The sequence below is a fragment of the Argiope bruennichi genome, chromosome 4 (genome assembly GCF_947563725.1).
Source record: "Argiope bruennichi chromosome 4, qqArgBrue1.1, whole genome shotgun sequence".
NCBI classification, from domain to species: domain Eukaryota; kingdom Metazoa; phylum Arthropoda; class Arachnida; order Araneae; family Araneidae; genus Argiope; species Argiope bruennichi.
In genome coordinates, this window is record NC_079154.1 from 26,292,354 (window position 1) to 26,312,182 (window position 19,829).

General features: G+C 30.9%; 1 protein-coding gene across 1 annotated transcript; it reads right to left on the bottom strand.

The window, feature by feature from the left end:
• Positions 1–414: 414 nt before the first annotated feature.
• LOC129966736 (potassium channel subfamily K member 6-like) lies at positions 415–19,236 on the bottom strand. The gene is made up of 5 exons (XM_056081278.1): positions 18,293–19,236; positions 9,867–9,998; positions 7,697–7,905; positions 3,506–3,692; positions 415–1,033 (listed from the first exon to the last, which is right to left on the bottom strand). The coding sequence occupies exons 1-5, from the start codon at positions 18,516–18,518 to the stop codon at positions 807–809; spliced, it is 981 nt and encodes a 326-aa protein (XP_055937253.1). The 5' UTR covers positions 18,519–19,236; the 3' UTR covers positions 415–806.
• Between the last annotated feature and the right edge of the window lie 593 nt (positions 19,237–19,829).

Sequence of the window (19,829 nt, forward strand, 5' to 3'; positions counted from 1 at the left end):
TATTCTCGTACCTTTAAAAGTCCCCTATTTTTGAAAGAAAAATCACATATAAGAAATCAAATTATAATTTATTATCCTTATGGAAATAAAAACAAGCCTAGATTAAATAATTTTAATAAAATTTACATGATTGAAATAATGATATAAACCATGTAGTTTATTCGAGTGATTTTGAATTCTATAATTAAAATTAGTTTCTTGAAAATTGAATATTTTAGATGATGAGTGTTTCAATTTTATCATTTCATAAGATTAACATTTTAGAATAACATACATATGATCAAATAGTTATCAGCATTTTTCATTATCTAAATGTCGATACTATTGCAGTATTTTCTTCAAATTCTACATAAATTAAGAAATATGGATGAAATAATAATATGTGTAGAAACTGTATTTACAATATCCATTACATTTGAAGTCACTCTCTTTATTCTAATGATATTAAACTTACAGATAAATCACTTCAAAAGCAACATCCACTGCTCCACAAAAAAATAAAGATGATGCATTTTAAATAAACATTATTGCACAATTCTTATTAAATTATTGCACATGATCACATAATCATAACTTAACATCACATACATCTAATCTCTTTAACTCAAAGAAATGACTCAAACTATCAGCAATATCTTGCATTGCACACATACGCATGCAATGTCAAACTCATCAATCAATTGACGAGTTTTGTTCACTGAATTGATCATAAAGATGACATTTCCTTGAAGGCACTGAATCGCAGCCTCGATTCTCTGCCCATGACACTCTTCAGTTAACTCGGTAAGAGAAAGTTTTCAAGAGTGTCACGAAAGTAAGAGTCTGGTTTCATCAATTGTCTCCGGAATGATGATCGCTCCGTAGGAAGGGGGAGGAGGATCCCCATAGGCGGGTGGATCTTTTGGCAAGATAGGAGCTTTCTCGGGAATAATCTTGACGGGTATCACGTGGTAGCCCTTGTTACAATTCTGGTAATAGTCAGTGGCCAATCCCATCATGAACATTACGACAGTCACACCCATGATAAGATAGACTGTTAAAAGAAAGAAGGACATTATTATTATTAATAAAAATAATTTTTATTACACATACTTTCTCTTACACATAGTATAAAGAAAGTATACAGGGTGATTCAAAACTTATCGTTCTAATTTCGTTGGGAGTGCGTCAGGAAACCGATTTTACATAGGAAAGTATATCCGCAAACTTCATCTGCATGGACAAAATGAACAAATGAAGTGAGCACAAGGTAACAGTACAATTAAGTGGTAACGAATGTGACTTTTAATTGGAACTCTGTCATGTTGATACCACATATCTCGGCGGTGAATGCCGCAGGCATTGTCCGTGATATGCCAGGAGTTTTTGAAAACTTTCAGTAGTCGATGCAAAGGCACTGTGAATCCTGTGTTATGTAAATGATCGCAATTTTGAGTACCTACTGGCAATGAATGTACTTTACCTTGTTAGAATAAAGGTCACATTCGTTACCACTTAACTTTACTGTTTCCTTGTGCTCACTTCACTTGTCCATGCAGATGAAGTTTACGGACTTATTTTCTTATGTGAAATCGATTTCTTGAGATATTCCCTACCTCCCCATGAAATTTGAACGATAAGTTTTGAATCTCCCTGTAGTAATCGTCAAACAATTCGAACTCGGAACTTTTGATGAATCTCTACGGTTTAGATCTTACTAAGTTCGAAATACACAATTTTGGAAAATATCCATCTGTCCGGGATAATGGTAACTCAAAAACTCTGATCTAGAGGCATGAAATTTAGTGTTCGGTCCGCTCAAAGGAAATCTGTCCATCTATTATTTAACACGATAACTACAAAACGAAGAGAATTCGATAAATAAAATTTGATTTACAGAATTAACATCCGCAGTCTAGATATCTTTTAAATTTTCAGCCAACAAGGGGTTGCCGTCTGTCGATCTGTACTTTCGGAAAAAGCAATGACAAATATTTTAGATTTGGTATGAGATTTTGTGACTTTGTGTAAAAAACTTTGTGAAATTAAAACCGCAGAAAGCATAATTTTGATAACTTATTGATAATTTTTAAAGAAGATTTTAAATTTAATTAAACAGCGCGATAGTAATCTAAAAGGGTGTTTACAGCTTTCAGTATGAAAACATTTCCAACCTGTATAGCAATTTAATTCGTCGTCTCTATTAACAACAAAAATGATTGTTTGTGCCTGTATACCGATGCTCTACTGAATAGAGTGTTAGAATTTCAGCTGCCAAATTTGGCCTAGGAATATTTTGGAACGTGAAAATATGCACTTTGAGGCGAAAGGAAAATTTTGATTTTTTTTTCTCATAATGTCTAAAAATATTACAGCACAAAAATAATTTTTAAATCACATTAAAAATTCAAAAAAATCTTATTATAACTGGGTTTTTTTTGTAAATTTTTAATAAATGTTTAAATTATTATTATTATTATTTTATTTTAGAGCAATGTGTTTCATTGTTGACATGAAACACAAAACATTTTCATTGTTGCTATAAATATTTCGATTTTTCTTCCATTGTTTTTAATGAAGACATAAATATATGATTCCCCAGCCCCCCATATTTCATAGATTTTGCAAAGAAATTTTAATTTAACAAATTTTTGAAATTTTGCTGTTCTTACAAATAAAATTTAATTTCAAAAGCAATTGATGTTTCGTTGTAAATAAAAGTTTAAATTTTAAGTCAGATGACAGAAAGAGATATTATTTAATAACTTCATTTGCACAATGAATAGAGTAGTGTAAGGTTTCTTAAATAGTTCAAGTTCCATATTTATTAAAATATGAAATTTAAAAATACTTCGCTGAGGTAATCATTGAGACAGAGTTACATGAAATATTTAATTGAAGCCTTTAGCGAACATTTATCTTGGCGAACCCGATCGTCAGCAAAGGCGACTAGACATGAATATACTGCCTGCTAGAAGCACACAAATATTGTACAATACTGTATGACATTGATCAATATTCTCAATATTGTTTAATATCATATAATATAGCACAATATTGTTCAATACTGTATGACATTGATCAATATTCCCAATATTGTTTAATATCATATAATATAGCACAATATTGTTCAATACTGTATGACATTGATCAATATTCGGAATATTTTTTAATATTGTGGAATATTGTTTAGTATTCTATAATACCTCACAATATTGTACTATATTGTGCAACAGGCTGTGCTACTGGGGCCACAAAGGTATGAACTAATTGGTTTACACTTGTTTCAAACAAGAAATTCAGTTACAGCAATAAATAGAGTCAATACATACGCACGTGGCATGCATAATGTACAATTTTTAAATGCATTTCGCATCCTACGGGGATGTGTGGGTATAAAAGCGTTATGTCACTGTATAAGACAAATATAATTTTTACATATCTATGATCTTGCGCGAGGCGACTCCATTGCATTTCACATATCACCTTAATGGTTTATAGTATCATAGTAATATAATATAATTACGTGTTGCAAGGAATCTGTAAAGTTCAACGTGTGGATGTTGAACAGCCAAGCCTGGTACAAAGTCTCCGAGCCCAACAGTTGTCAAAGAAATGAAGCAGAAATAAATAGCATCCAAGTATGACCAACCAGCTTCCAAAGAATAGAATACCCAAGCTGGCAGAAAGAAGGTTCCAACGACAATAAAAACCTAGGGGTTAAAGATTTATTCAAATGAGATATACAACAACAATGTAAAGAAAGCTGCATCATTTCAGTATACATTTTAATTTTATTCGGTATTATTTATCTTAAGGTATCCGATTAGATTAAAAAAATGAATTTGAATGAAAATTCTCATTTTCACTTATTTATTTTTGCTGTTTCAAAAAATAGGTACGGTTCTGCTACCACTGTTTAGTTTAATTATTTTAACGCCTGTTTCAAAGCAACACTAGGGCTATGAGGTCAGATGAGGAGAACGACACCTGAGTTAGAAACCCCCTCACCAAGCTTTCACGCCAGCCCAGCTTGGAGAACCTTTGGCCCCGACGAACTTAGCGTGCACCAGACCCGCATACACGACGGTTCTTCAATGGAATCGGATCTCGGATCTGAAATCCTCCGGTTCCGAAGCTTAGACCTTACCACCAGGCCCTAGCGGCCCACTACTTCTATTGATGTATTTATTTTGTCTCTATGTCAATCAGAAGTCATATTGTAAACTATTGACATGTAAGTGATGCTTTGTTTTTAGCTTTTTAAATTTTTAAGAATATTTTCTAATGAACGAAGTTTTTCATATTTCTGCTATACGAGTATCGTCATATCTAAAAAATAATCGATATCTTAGTAAAATTTATAATTAGAATTCGTTATGTTATGCGGAATATAATGAACTATGAATTTGATGTTGAAAGCTCTAGATATAGATTTGTTATTCTTTAATGTAAATATTATTATTTTTTGTGAAAATCCAGTCATTCAGTTTTTGGCGGACATTTTTGTGATAAGTTGCTTTTATTTTCTCATATGCATCGTATACAAAAAGTATAGTAATCGTCAAATAATTCAAAAGGGAGATTTTGACGAATCTCCACGTTTTAGACCACCCTGTGTTCGAAAAACACATTTTTGGAGAATGCCCGTCTATTCGTGACAAAGGTAACTCAACAACGCTTTGAGCTAGATGGTTGAAATTTAGTATTCGGTCTTTACTTCAAATTTGCAGATTTCTATCAAATTTGAATAAAATCTGTTCAGAAGAAGTCGAATATAAAATAGCATGATAATTGCAAAACAGAGAGGTCTAGATAGATAAGATTCGGTACACAGATTTAACATCCATCGTGCAGTCACCTGTCAAACTTTGAGCCAAATCCAACTACGGGTTGACTGTGTGTCGGTCTGTACTTTCAGAAACATGTAAACTCAATAATTCAAAAACGTAATGGCTTAAATATATCGAATTGGGTATCGGATTTTGTAACTACGAGTGTTGTTTTGTGCCAATTTTTTTTTCAACCGTGTGGAAAAAATGTATCTAAAAGAGAAATTCTATTTTAAAATACTATTAACGAGTGCTGGGGATTAATCGCCAAAAAATTCGCCAAGGATGACACAATACATTCATTAAAAATGCTAAATTGAAGCCAAAAGTTTATATTTCGTGACTATTGTACTCAAATCCCAACAGGTTCTCTGGCATGAAAAATTTAGTAGAAAGTATGTGAGAAAATTTTAGGAAAACCACCCTTGTTATTGTTGTTTTTACTGTTGATTACTCACCTATCGTTTAATGATGGAATTGATAGTCTTTTGATCTTGATAAGGTGAGTAATTATTCAACTGTGTCCATTATTACACCCATGGAAACGCGGCTTTGCAAAACATTAGCAAATTACTACAAAATATATGATTAATTTGCAAGCTGTTTTAATAAAGAAAATTGGATTGATTACAGATAAATAATTCGAAGAAGTTGTCATTATATAATTAATCACTTACTTAATTCATTATGATGCATGATAAGAATGATTTCCTCCATGAATTTTTTAATGTATGAACGCTAAAATAATTATACAATAAATTCTACTTGAATCATTTTTACTTTCTCGTAATCATACTATGGGGAAAGCATAGTAGTCGTCAAAAAATTAGAACTTGAGATTAGAAAAAAATTAGACGAATCTCCTCGTGTTGCACCTCTCTGAGTTCGAAAAACACATTTTTGGAAAATGTCCTTTTGTCCGTGACAAAGATAACTCAAAACCACTTTGAGCTAGGTCATTGAAATTTGGTGTATGGTCTTTATCCCAAATGTGCAGATTTTTGTCAAATTTTGGGTAAAATCTGTTCAGAAAAAGTCCGTCCCTTTGTCTGTTCGAATATAAGTTAGCGCCATAATTTGAAAAAGAAGAGAGCTAGACGAATAAAATTTGGTACACAAATTTAACATCTAAAGTGTAGACGTACGACAAATTTTGGGCCAAATCTAACAAGTAGTTGAGTGTCTGTCGGTCTGTACTTTCAGAAATATATAAACGCGATAACTCAAAAACGCAATGACTTAAATATATTAAATTTGCTGTGATTTTGTGTCGAATTTTTGTTTAATCGGTTGAGGAAAACGCGTCTAAAACAGAAATTTGATTTTTTGATGTAATTAACGCATTCTTGTAGTGAATCGCCAAATAACTCGCCAAAGAAACACGATAGATTCAATAAGAAAGCTGAATTACGCCAAAGGTTAATATTTCGTAACTATTGTACGCCAATACCATTTAAGACATTTCTTAGATATTAAGCGAGAAAGTTTGGAGGAGACCGCATTCACTGGTTTAAAATTAAAATATTTTAATATTTAAGCATTCTGTATCAAAATCGATGACTATTGCTTTACTTGTTACTAGAAATATTATCTATGTCTTTAAAATTGTAATTTAATTAATACTTTGTATTTCCTTCATTACCTTTACATTGTACCTTCGAAATCTTTTGAAATTTTGTTTCATTTCGTAAATCAGTTTATCATTTTTTTAACAGCGAATAAAGATCGGGAACAATAGTATGATATCAATATAATTAATATTTAGTTCTAGAAAGGTTATTTTCAAATTTGTGACGTCAAAGTTATGTTATTATTGATTTATAATCAGTCATTTTACGTATGTTCTTATGTAAATGATTGTTATCTTCACAATGATAACAAAAACCAAGAATGTTATCTGCTCATCTGAGATATAATGCTTATGACGTAAATTAAAAAGGAAGACAATAAACTAAAATTTGATATTAGTGTTAAATAAAGAGTGTCCCAAAATTAACGCAAGATTTGAATTTGCCACCATTCGTGCAGTAAAATGTTGGCAACCCTATTAAAAATACCGTTTGAGCGCTGATAGTTTAGGGGTAGTAAAAAAGGAGAGTAACTCGATAGAATAACGTGTATTCATTGTTAAACAATATTTCGAAAATAATGAAAGTCTGGCGGCCACATTTCAAAAATCTGGCAATTGGCCCCCTAGATCATGTGGTTTAACACCGTTGGATTTCTTTTCATGGCGTTATTTGAAGTCAAAGGTCTATAAAAAGCCTACAAACACGCGTACATTGAAGAAGGACATTCAACGCTGCATCAACGAAATTCCACATTTATGCAAAATGGTCATTAAAAATTTCAAAAAAAGAATGTATATGTGCCTTTATTTCAGTGAAGGCCATTTACCCTATATGTTATTAAATACATAACCCTATCTTGTGTATTTTACGATTAAATAAAAATTGAACAATTTAAAGAAAAAAAACTGTGTTTTTTATTCAAGTCCTGCGTTAATACGTTGTTTTATCATGTAATGCTCCATTTTTACTAACCCTAAACTATCAGCTGTCAGATGGTTTTTTTTAAATAGTGTTGCCAACAATTTACTGCACGAATGGTGACAAATTAAAATCTTGCGTTCATTTTGGGACACCCTTTATAATATTCTCTTTAGATATATTTATTTAAGACGATATATTTCATATTAAAAACATAAAAAGTGGTGCAACATAATATTTTATATTCCAAAATAAAATAGAAAGCAATATTCACTGTCATTTGTCTCACAATAAAAAAAAACTATTGTAGAATAGCATTTGTTTCCCCAACATAGCATAACTTTTCAACCATATGTACCATTTTATAGTTACAATAAATAAAAATAGCTTTCTTACCATAACGGAAAAGAAGTGCAAGGTTCTGACAAAAAATGGATGTTGGAAGCCCAATCTTCGAAAGAGGTTCGCCTTGTATGCATTCGAGATGCTGGTTAGCATGTCTACATGCAATGCCAAAATAAGGAGAGTAATAGGTATACCAATGGCAGTATATATCATGCAGACGACTTTACCAATCTCAGTTGCAGGCGATAAGTGTCCGTAACCTGTCAGAAAAGAAAAAGAAATTCCATTAAGCAAATTATGCTTATGTCGAGTTTACACTAGGGCAATTACAAGACGGCCAATAGGCAACGCATGCGTAGAAAGGCTGAAAAAAGCTGTTCGGTCGATGGCAATTGTCCCGATGGAACAACAACATGTCGCTGTATTGTATTTTTTTCTTACTGCGCATCCGTTTGTAAAATTTGGTCGGTTTGTTTTCCCATGAAGAAATTGACACTTATCATAGATGAATTCCGACATTTTTTTTTATCTTTGTTCCTTCTGATGCAAGGTTGTGTATGTGTGTTTCATTTTATTTGCCTTTTTTCTATTGTTTTCCAAATTTAGATATGTTTTTTTGGTTAAATAACCATCATTTTAATACGATACGCAATAAAACAGAAGAATTCAGGGACGCCAAAACTGCAATTTATAGCCAAGCATGGAATGCCTGAATCTATCTTATGAAATCGTGGCAAACATAAATTAGTCCCTTTCTGCATGTACGCTGCCTCCTGGCCGTCTCTTATAACGGGCTGAGTGTAAACCCTGCATGATAATAAATTACAAAAGTAGGAAATGGAATGTTTTAATACATAGTTATATCTATCTTATTTATTAAAAAAATCTCATGTGCATAGGTTTAAAGAGAGTAAAATTCATTTTGGAACTTTTTAAAAAAAGTATCGTTTTCAAAATTATAGCTATAAAGAAATGGTTAAATTTGCAAAAAAAAAAAAAAAAAATAAACTTTTTGCACTAATTTAAAATCTAGAGTGATTTGTCGCATAGAGTAAAATTTTAGATTCCCTCTTTAAATATGATAACGTTCATAAACTGGTTTACTAATATTAAATTGCGACATGTGTGATGAAAAAAATCGTTCGCAACATTTTACATGGCAGACATTTGGAACCTAGATCTACCAGGTTTTAACTACAAAAAGTAATGTTTAATAACAATATTGGAGCTGTTTTAAAACAGATTTCATAAATTTGAATCCAGGCCACGTGATGAAGGTGATACCTGAATTGGCACCCTTTTTCCCAAGTTTCCGCGCTGCAACAGCAGGTTGGCGTTAGGTCCATTATGTCGGATTTGAGGCGTACAAGGCCCACAAGGATGACAAATCTTGGGCAGAATCGTATTTTGAATTTTGGACTCTAAGGCTTTGAGACCAAAACCTTAAAACTGGGTCATCTCGGTGACACAACATGAAAAAGATTATAGTTCCAGGAAAAAAGTCTCAAACTTTACAAATGTGTTATATTTTTTTATAAAAAATATGTTAAAGCTCTACAAAGTCGGATTATAGATTTTTTTTTTTATAGTTTAGGATATTATTCAAAATCAACAAAATGAATATCTAAATTTCAAGTTTTGTTTTATCCTCATTTTTAAAATATAATTTACAAATTTCTGTTTAACGAATTTTCTTAATAGCAAGTTTTTTTTAATGGAACAATGAGACCTCGTTAAATAGAGATTCGGCTGTATTTTATTTATTTTATCTTTTTTTATTTGGGATATAATTTAAAGTTAACAAAATGGACATTTATGTTTCAAGCTTTGCTTTTGCCTCATTTCTAAAACTTAATTTACAAATTTCTGTTTAACGAATTTTCTTTATAGCGAATATTTTTAAATGGAACAATGAAACTTCGTTAAATAGAGATTCGATTTTATTTGATTTATTTTGTCGAGGCTTTTTTTTTTAACTTAGGATATAATTTAAAGTTAATAAAATGGATATTTATGTTTCAAGCTTTGTTTTTTCCTCATTTTTAAGACTTAATTTACAAATTTCTATTTAACGAACATGGCATTTATCTTCCAATTATCCTCTTTCATTTGATTATAAAAGAAGCAATGACTTCCCTACCAAAAAGATTAAATAGCTTTTTTTATAGGGATGTCATTGCACTAAGTTTGCTTAAAGTATTGTACAAAGAAAAGTACATACCAATGGTGGTCAACAAGGTCATAGCGAAGAGAAAGGAATTTCCGAAAGTCCATTTAGCAGTATCATTTTGAGTCACAATTCCTTTCACTCCTGCATCGGACAGCTGGGAATACAAGTGATCAATGGCTCCTTCTGTTTTTTTTTTTAAAAAGATCAAATTTGTTAATTTTGGAAGTAGTTGTATAAAAAAATGATAAATGTTTAATAATTTTCCATACAAACATTTTTAACATGCAACGAATACAAGGCAAGTTTCAAAACAAAAATGTTAAATAAAACATTTTATAATAGAATATTTTTTATTTTATAAACCTATTGATTAAAGAATATTTCGTGTCGAACCCGAAATATTTTTACTTGGATTATGCCAGGCCGAATCTAAATAAATTCATTTTTAAAAAATTTTTCTAGAAAAGTAATTTTACATTAACTATTTCTACCCGTAATGAGGTCTAACGGATAAATTTGAGTTATCGAACCGGCACCACAGCATTGGCGAAAACTGAGGTTGAGTTCTACAGGCATCACCGGCCGCGGTACAACCATTCCCGTGAGAAGTAAGTCCCGTCATCAGTAGGGGGTAATCGACCCAACAACATTTCTGTACTCATCCGGGTGGCGAGAATCAATCGCTATGCCGAAGGCTTCTCATCCTTATATCTGAAATTTCCCCGGTGGGGTCTTCAAGAAAACTGATTTTATAATTGAACTGAATCAATAAAATCTATTCCGAAAAGTAAGCAAAAAAATGTTTATTTAATTATCGAAATTCAGAAAAAGATTGTATGAGAATTAAATTGGTATCAATAAAAATTTAATCATTCAAATTTTAAAATAATATAAAATCTAATATATGTGTAATAATATTTTGTTAATTATCGGAGGAAAACGTCAAATCTTGCTTAATTCTTAATTAATTAAAATTTTATTAAATATTTTTTTTAAAAAACTAGTTCTGAGGTACGCCCTTCCATTCTCCAAAGTGTTTCTTGCCAAATTTGGAAGCGTTTATTCATTGCCCTGTAGATTATTACATACACATATTCTCCGCTATTAGTGGTAGAAATTTACTTAATTTTTGAATTAAAATTGTTACGAACAACTTGATATTGTCCTCGAAAAATGGTGGAAATTGAGTATTTTCAGCTTTATATATATATATATATATATATATATATATATATATATATATATATATATATATATATATATATATATATATATATATATATATATATATATATATATATATATATATATATATATATATATATATATATATATATTTCAAACTAAGTGTTGACAAATATACAAAAGTATTCATAAACTATTTTAACATCTTTATAATTCAAAAATGATCAAGTTATAAAAAATCAACAGCTCAATTTTATTAATTCATCGCAAAAACATTATATATTTGAATATCTTAATATAAAATCTGAAATTAATTTATTTAATTTTTAACTTAATGCATAAAATGTAACCAACATAGCTTAAACTATATTAACATATATAACTTAATTTTATAAAATATAAAATAATCTTGCTGCACACTTATAAATCTAAAAATAGCTTTGAAAGAAATATAATTGCACACTTATTCAACACGAAGCAATTTCTTAACAATGATATAAGTTACGCACAAATGACATCCAGATTTCTATTATTGTGTTCGACAAGAAAAAAAAAAAAAAATGATAACTTCATATGTTTCGTTACAAGATAAGGCATAATATTGACAAGGCCTGCGATAATTTGCGCAACTTGTGAACGATCTTTCTTCCGTTTTGCCGATTCTTTGTTCAACACTTGAACTTGAGAATACCGGTTATTTGCCGAAAACTTTCCGACGCCCCCAAAACCTCTTGTCGACACCACTCGAAAAAAAACCGACCGAATCCGATTCTCGTTCTTCTTCCTTCTTTTTAAGTCTTTGGTTTTTGATCTCAAGGTAAGTTTCCGAAGAAGGATGACACAACGAGTACCATTGTTCCTGCGCGTTTATTTATCGAATTTTGTCAAGAAATTCCTACCCCTTCCTCCCTTGTTACTTTCTCGTATACGTAATACAGAGAAAGCATTGTAATCGTCAAAAAATTAAACCGCCAGGTTTTGACGTATCACCCCGGTTCAGACCCCCCCCCCCCGCCAGAATTCGAAAATGTGACAATGATGACTTAAAAACGCTTTGATTTAAACGGTTGAACCGTCTGCAAATAGGCATATTTCTATCAAATTGCGAGCAAAATCCGTTCAGAGGAAGTCTGTCCGTCTGACTATTCGATTATAAGTCAAAACGATAATTACACAACGAAGAGAGCAAGAGGAACACAATTCAGAACACAAATTTAATATCTATAATGCAGGCACCTATCAAATTTGGAGCCAAATTCAACAAGAGGTCGAATTTCTATCGGTATGTATTTTTAAAAACATGCCAAGGTGATCATTCAAGAACGAGATCATTTAAATTCATCAAATTTGGTATGGGTTTTTCCAACGTTCAGTGCAGTTTTATATCATTTTTTTTTGTTTGTTTGTTTTAATCGATTAGGAAGAACGCGTTTGAAACCCAATTTCGATTTTCGGATACTACTAACCGTATGCCAGGGATTAATCGCCAAGAGAGTTTCAGAAAAAATCCTAAATTCTCGCCAAAGGGTAATATTTTACAACTATTATACACAAGACGTTCTCAGTATAATACATTCCTTGCAAGAAAGTTTTCGGGAGACCACACCCGTTATTTTCTGGTATAGGTATAATAAAGAAAGTATTGTAATCGTCAAAAAATTCGAACTCTAGATTTTGACGAATCTCCACGTTTTAGACTTCTGTAAGTTCGAAAAACACATTTTTGGAAAATGTCCGCCTATCTGTCTGCGAAAAAAAGGTAACTCAAAAATACTTTCACCTGGACGGATTAAATCTGGTATACTGTCTTTATACCGAATTTGTATATTTCTATCACATTTTAAGCAAAAATGCGCTCAGAGGAAATCTATCTGCCCGGCTATTCGAATATAAGGTAACACGATAGCTACAAAAAGAAGAGAGCTTGGTAAATAAAATTCAGAAAACAGATCTAACGTCTATAGTATAACTTATCAAATTTTGAGCTAACTACGGTTTGACCGTCCGTCGGTCTCTGCTTTTAGAATCAAGTAAAAGAGACAACTCAAACACACAATGATTTAAATATCTCAAATTTGGTTTAGAATTTTATGACTATAAGTGAATTTTAATGATAAATTTTTGCTTCAATTAGTTGGAAAAAACGCGTCTAATACGCAAATTTGATTTTTGGATACTATTAAACGCATGTCAGGGATTAATTTCCAAAAACTCACCAAAGATGGCATGATAGATTCAGTAAAAATTGCTAAATTTGTGTAATATTTCGTAACTATTGTACGCCATTGCCATGGAAGGTATTCTTTTGGATAACACCTTTATTGGAAAGTAAACGAGAATATTTTAAGGAGACTACTCTCGCAGGCAAAAGTTGTTGCATAAAAAGAAATTTGTGATAAAAAAAATTGCTAACATTCAGCTTACAAAATAAAATTAAAATTAAATTTTTCTTGAAGACACTAACCTGTCATGATTTTAATCTTTCTCTTTCATAAAAATAGATTTAAAAAAATTTAATGCAAACATTGAAAATTTTGCTGTCAAGATTTTGATAAAAGAATCAGATCGTCGAAATTCGGAGAAGAAACTTTTATCACATGATTATATGTTTAAAGCAAATAAAAAATAAAAAGATAAAAAATAAAGGTAACAAAAAAAAACCCGAAGAAAATGGGGAAAAAAAATTAGTAAAGTTGTCAATATCCCCACTATATCCTCACACTGAATATTTATTTTCAAAAAAATATAAATAGGGAAAAAAGCTAATGAATTCATTTTCTAATCAACGAACGTGTTATATTTCTTGTATACTTATATAAAATACACGTTGTGTTCCGTGTTTAAATTCGTACTACAATGTACATTTCAGATTTGTTTCCATAGGTCAATTGAGTTCAAAATTTATTGCAGATAATAATTTTAGTATCATGTACACACGATAATTTTCAAACGCAGTGACTTAAACGTATCAAATTGGGTATGTGATTGTGTGACTACAAGTGTAGTTTTCTGTCAAATTTTTGTTTCAGTCAGTAGGAAAAACGTGTCTAAAACACAAATTTGATTTTTGGATATTATTAATCGCAAGCTAGAGGTTAATCGTCAATTAACTCGCCAAAGATGACACGATAAATTCAGTAAAAATACTAAATTCAAGCCAAAAGTTAATATTTTGTAATTATTTTACGCAATGCCATGAAAAGTATTCTCTGGGATAAAACCTTTATAATAGAATATGGGAAAACGTTCCGGTGAAACCCACTTCCGTCTAATTTCCGTCGAGGTATTTTGCTGAAAATTTGGGACAAATATACAAACTTTGGTGCAATGACCTTATTCTAAATTTCTTTTGTTTAGTTTCTTCGAATTTGGAGTTATGTTGCTCTTTGGCGTAAATACTATCGTTTATCTCGAAACACTAAATCTTAGCGTCCTCTATTAGTTGATTATGTAAGGACAGAAAACTTGTACAAAGTTTAGCTTTGTATTTCGTGTTTCATATTCAATTTCTCGCTTGTTAAGTATTATACAAAGAGAAAGTGTTGTAAACGTTACAAATCTGACCTCGAAATTTTGACGAAATCTCCATTTTTTCAGACATTACCGAACCCTCAAAATACATATCTGATTTTATGTGAATATATCCATTGGTTCGTTTATGTATCTCTCTGTGAACACATTAATTCAAAAATGCTTTGCGCTATACAGATGAAATTTAGTATATGGACTTAATATCAAATTCCGAATAAAATTCATTCAGAAGATGCCCAGCTGTCCGTGTGCAATGGGAAAAGAAAATCATAAAACATTAAAACAAAGATATTTAAAATGTACATGAATTTTGAATCTAAAATGTAAATCTGTGTATAATTTAGAACTAAATTCCAACTATGCAATTAATACACTATTATTGGTTTTCTTTACTACATTATGAAATAAACAATTATCATCTTCGGAACTCTGAAAATAAAAATATGAGTACTTGTTATATTCACAGGAATATCCACGGTCCACAATTTTTGCAAGAGGATAACATGTTTGTTAGATAATATGCGAGGTAGTTTTGGGGAGACCTCCCGCTGGTTTAGTTATCGTGTTCACGTGTATAAGAACAGGCATTCAGACGGATGATCGATTTCGTTGTTGTTTCGAATGGCACGTGTCATAGATAAGCACACTGACTTTAGAAGCCAGTGATTTTAAACTAAAGGTGCATCTCTTATTTTTTCAGTGGCGCCGTCTAGGGCCAAGAATACGACTTGGCTATACACACGTCACAACCCTTTTCACTGGGCGGACTTCTTTCATGCATTTCACTCACTCAGCCACAGATCATAATTTATACCTGAATCAGAGAACGATCACCCCTGATACAGTACCCCCTGTGGTTTTATTCACGACATGGAGGACTTTGTGACCATGCCAGATTGATATGTGCGCCAGCCACCTCACACACGAGGAGTCTTCGGCCGGCCGAAAACGCAACCAAAGGGACTCTAATCCAATGCGTTACCAACCAAGCAATCCCGAACCACCAATTTCGTAAAAGAATTTATTGAAGTGCATAAATTTGTTGCAAAGATAGACAGTCAAACATAATTCTAAAAAAATATAAGAAGAGTAGGAAATGTGGAAATTAATCACAAAAAAAGCCCCTCGAAGTCGAATTTTCTGACGATTACTTTCTCTTTTTACAAAATACAAAAAAAAGGAAAACGCCATTTTCTCCTTTATAGATAAGATAATTGGAAATTAAATCGGTTCTACAAGAATGCACATCTTTTATTAATCACACGTTTCTCAATTAAGGTGCAGTAGCCTAATGAGAACGTTTCTGGTTCTAACAAGTGTTAACTGAAAAGGCACATTTCAATTAAGTTCAATCAAGGACACTGGATTAATCATCTTCGACCTTGGTCAGACCCAAAACGAATTCCGAGGTAATGCCTGACAAGAATCGAATCATTTTTTTTTTTTCTCCTTCTAAAATACTGGATTATTGAAAATTATTTTTTACACTTCTATTTTTAATAGAATTAGCTCTGCTATGTTGTATTTAATTTTTTAAACTTCTCAGACTTCCTCAATTCACTTGAGGTTAGCGAGATACAATTTGAATTTGAAATACTATCAAAATACACAAGTCATAGTTTTATTTAAAGCTTGAAGAAAATGTATATAATGTATAAAATTAAATGTAAATAACATAAATAAGGGGGAAAAGGAAACATTTTGTAGCGCTGGTTTAATTCTTTTTAATTCTATACTATAAATATAATAAAATAAAATAAAATAAATAAAATCGCTTTCATCTATAAAGAAAACCGATCACGTTGCATTATAAAAAAAATTTTAAAATGTAAAGCCTTTTAATAATATTTATTTCAAAAATGAGAAATTGATCATCCATATATTATTACTATTAAATTACATGAAAAATAAACGAAAGTTTTTTTGGAAAAAATACGCCTCGACCAAAACAGTACTAAGACTAAATTCGTGTAAAAATTCAATTTAATGAAAACAATATCTAAAATCATTAAATAATGGATAAATATCAGTTTTTAAAAATTTTTGTAAACTTTTTAACCTTTTAATTAATTTTTTTGTAAATCTGAGAAATTGAATATTCATATATTATTTCTATTAAACTGCATGAAAATTAAACGAAATTTAAAAAAAAAATCGCTTCAATCAAAACAGTATGGAGACTAAATTCGTGTAAAAATTCAATTTAATGAAAACAATAACTAAAATCATTGAATACTGGACAAATATCAATTTATCTATTCTTTTAACTGTTTTTTAAACATTTATTTAAAATCCCCGAGAAGAAACAATAGATTTAATTAAAATATGTATATTTTTTTCTCAAAGTGAGAAGAAAAAAAAAATGTTCTTCTCCATGTGATTAATTTCCTTTTTAAAATCTAGTTTACTTTGTCAGAGGTTTTAAATAATTTATTTTCACTTCTTTTGACCCTCAACTTCTAAAATGATTTCCCGATTGTAAATGTCTTGCAAGTTAACAAATACTGATAGCAAACCTTGTGACAATTGTTTTGTTTACCTAACATTCTTTTGGTCAAATTAACTATTTGATTTCCCTATTATTTTAACAGTAATTTAACTATTACTTTTTTCACCGTTAAAAGAATTTCAACAATAATTGAGGCTCCTGTCAAAAGCACAATTATATCTATTTTTCTATCACTAATACAACATGCATAAAATATTGATTAATTCTAAAAACCACTCAGCCATAAAAAAAATAATTATATGTGTGCAAAATATATTTCCGTCTCTAAAAATACACAGAAATTAAAATGTAAATGTTAACCTTATTTTTATAACTAAAGATTCTACTTTCCTTTCAGATAAATTGAAATATATTTTTGCAATATGACATTTTTAGTTTGTTAATTCATAAAATCAGAATAAGATTATTTCTTATAAGAGGAAATTAATACATCATACATGCGTTAATTTTATTTAACTATGAATTAATACCCAATTTAATAATATTTTCCATTATTTTTATTTTCTCATCCAATGTCTCATATTATTTCCATGTATAACTTAAAAACAGACTATTGAGACATTTTAATTTCACATATTTCCATTATATATCTACTCTACTTTATCTGAATTAAACATTTTTGAATAAGATATTTTAATTCCTTCTTACATATTTTTTTATTTTAATTTTTAAATTCATCATTTCTTTACTTTAGAAATATTTCATTCTCTAGACAACAACAAAAAAAAAAAAAAAAAAAAAAACACCTTTTAAATTAATAGACAAAACTTTTTTTATTCGATTTATTTAAGAATATCAATAATTTATTGAATTTTATGACTTGGAAAAATTTATCATTAATTGTAACATAATAAACTTATCACCTTTTCTAATATGATAAAATTAAAATTTGGAAATTTAAATTGGGTGCATTTATGCAATTAGAAATCATCTTCCAAATGCTCATATTGAGATAAAGTTCTCTCCGCAAAACATTACGAAAGCCTTTTTTGTGACACTTTCCCAAAATCAGTTATTGCATTAAAAGAGTAATATATCGTGAAATGGGTTAGAATTACTTAAATTTCAAATAGAAAGTAACACTGTTAGAAACACTTTACAAAAAATGAAATGGAGAAGATAAAATTGTAATCGGTTCCCATTTAATGCAACAAACTGTGCTAAATTAATCGCTTTACTTTAAAAGCGAAACCAAATAACTATAGATAATATGAACTATTGTTACTGATACAAAATGCTTCAAATTTCTTACCAGGCATGTTTGGGTACATCTCCAACATGTTGGACTTCACTTTCTGTATTTTTTGTCTCTCCTTAGCTTCGTTGGGTGCTTCTATCATGTAAAAGATGTAGGCTCCAAGAGCAAGATAGCCAAGGTACATGATGGTGGCGAAAAAGCGGGAGATCCCCTTTTTGTGACCCATAATAAAGTTCTTCTGGCCGATAAAAAATCTCGTCAAAAAGGCCAAAAAAGTCATAGTGGCACACAAGATATTCTTTTAACAGACGATGATGAAAACACTGAGATTCGAGGCGCTGATCAAATTACTGGGAGCTTGTCTGTCATCTTACCTGACCGTAAATCCAATGAAGTTGCTTCGAACATGTCAATTTGGATGAGGAACTCATGATTTCCAAAAAGTTCATCTGGATGTTGGGAACTCTACTGCAGAAAATGGTTGCTGATGGAGCGTTTTAACCAGAAAAATGAATGATTTTTAACTTCTCTTGTAGATTCTTTATTTATAGAAATGATTCTTCTGGAATATTAAGAAATCTTTGAAGAAAATTTAATGATGGATGACAGTGTCTATGACGAACCACGTACGGTTCGAGATGAGGTAATTGCTTGGAACAACTACAATAAAGATGGTATTGTCCAGTCCAATCAAATTACGAAACTCAATATATGACCTATTTTCGAGCACAGTGGATGCGCTTTCTGTGCGGTAGCATCACGTTAACTCGTGTGGAGTTTTTCAAGAGAAGACTTCAGCGCAGATGAAACAGCACTCAGGATCACCTTGGAATCCCCAAGATTCAGAAACGTTCCACTCGTTTCGAGCACTAGGAAGAAGAACTGGTAACTGGAAACAAAACGGAAGCGATTTCTAAATACTTGGGGATCTTTTGGCCCAAGGTGACAAGCGCAGTTATAAACGCAGACGACAGTTTCTGATTGATTCTCAACTTTGAGCAAACTCTATTCGATAGCGGGCATAAATAGGCCCGAGGTGACGTCACTTTATCTGCGCTCTTTGATTTTTCCTCATTTTATCTGTGTTTCCCATTCCGCCATTTTTAACCTCGGACGAATTCGATAAAACTTCGAAGAATATTCTCGGCGTCTTGTTTTTGACTTTAGACTTTATGACAAAATAATATTTTTTTTCCAACGGAGTTGAATTTTGAAATTATCTAAGCATTGATACTTTTGTTTGTTCTTTTGTATTCCGGTTTACTATCGAATTTGATCGAAGAAGTTTATTATATTTTGAAATATATTATATTTCCAACAATCTTTGGTCAATCTTATGCAAACATGTTTATTTGAATTTAGTTAAAAATAGAATAAGGGTAAAGGCTAAAAGATTCAGAGTCCGTCGTGGAACATACGATATTGAATAGAAATGTCCGACACTTTCTATTCATTTATATACAAAAAGTGTTTTCCTTTTCAATAGCTTTATCTAATATGAAACTTTCTTCCACTTTTTGAATAAGAAATTGGAACTTTATTTAATACTAGCCGCCTTTGACGATCAGCCGGTTCGCCAATCTTAAATTTT

Coding starts and splice junctions, on each gene's coding strand:
- LOC129966736 (XM_056081278.1), bottom strand. CDS start 18,518: ATGACTTTTTTGGCCTTTTTGACGAGATTTTTTATCGGCCAGAAGAAC. Junction 9,999..18,292: donor GATGTACCCAAACATGCCTG/GTAAGAAATTTG, acceptor AAAAAAAAACAG/AAGGAGCCATTGATCACTTG. Junction 7,906..9,866: donor GACCTTGTTGACCACCATTG/GTATGTACTTTT, acceptor CTTTTCTGACAG/GTTACGGACACTTATCGCCT.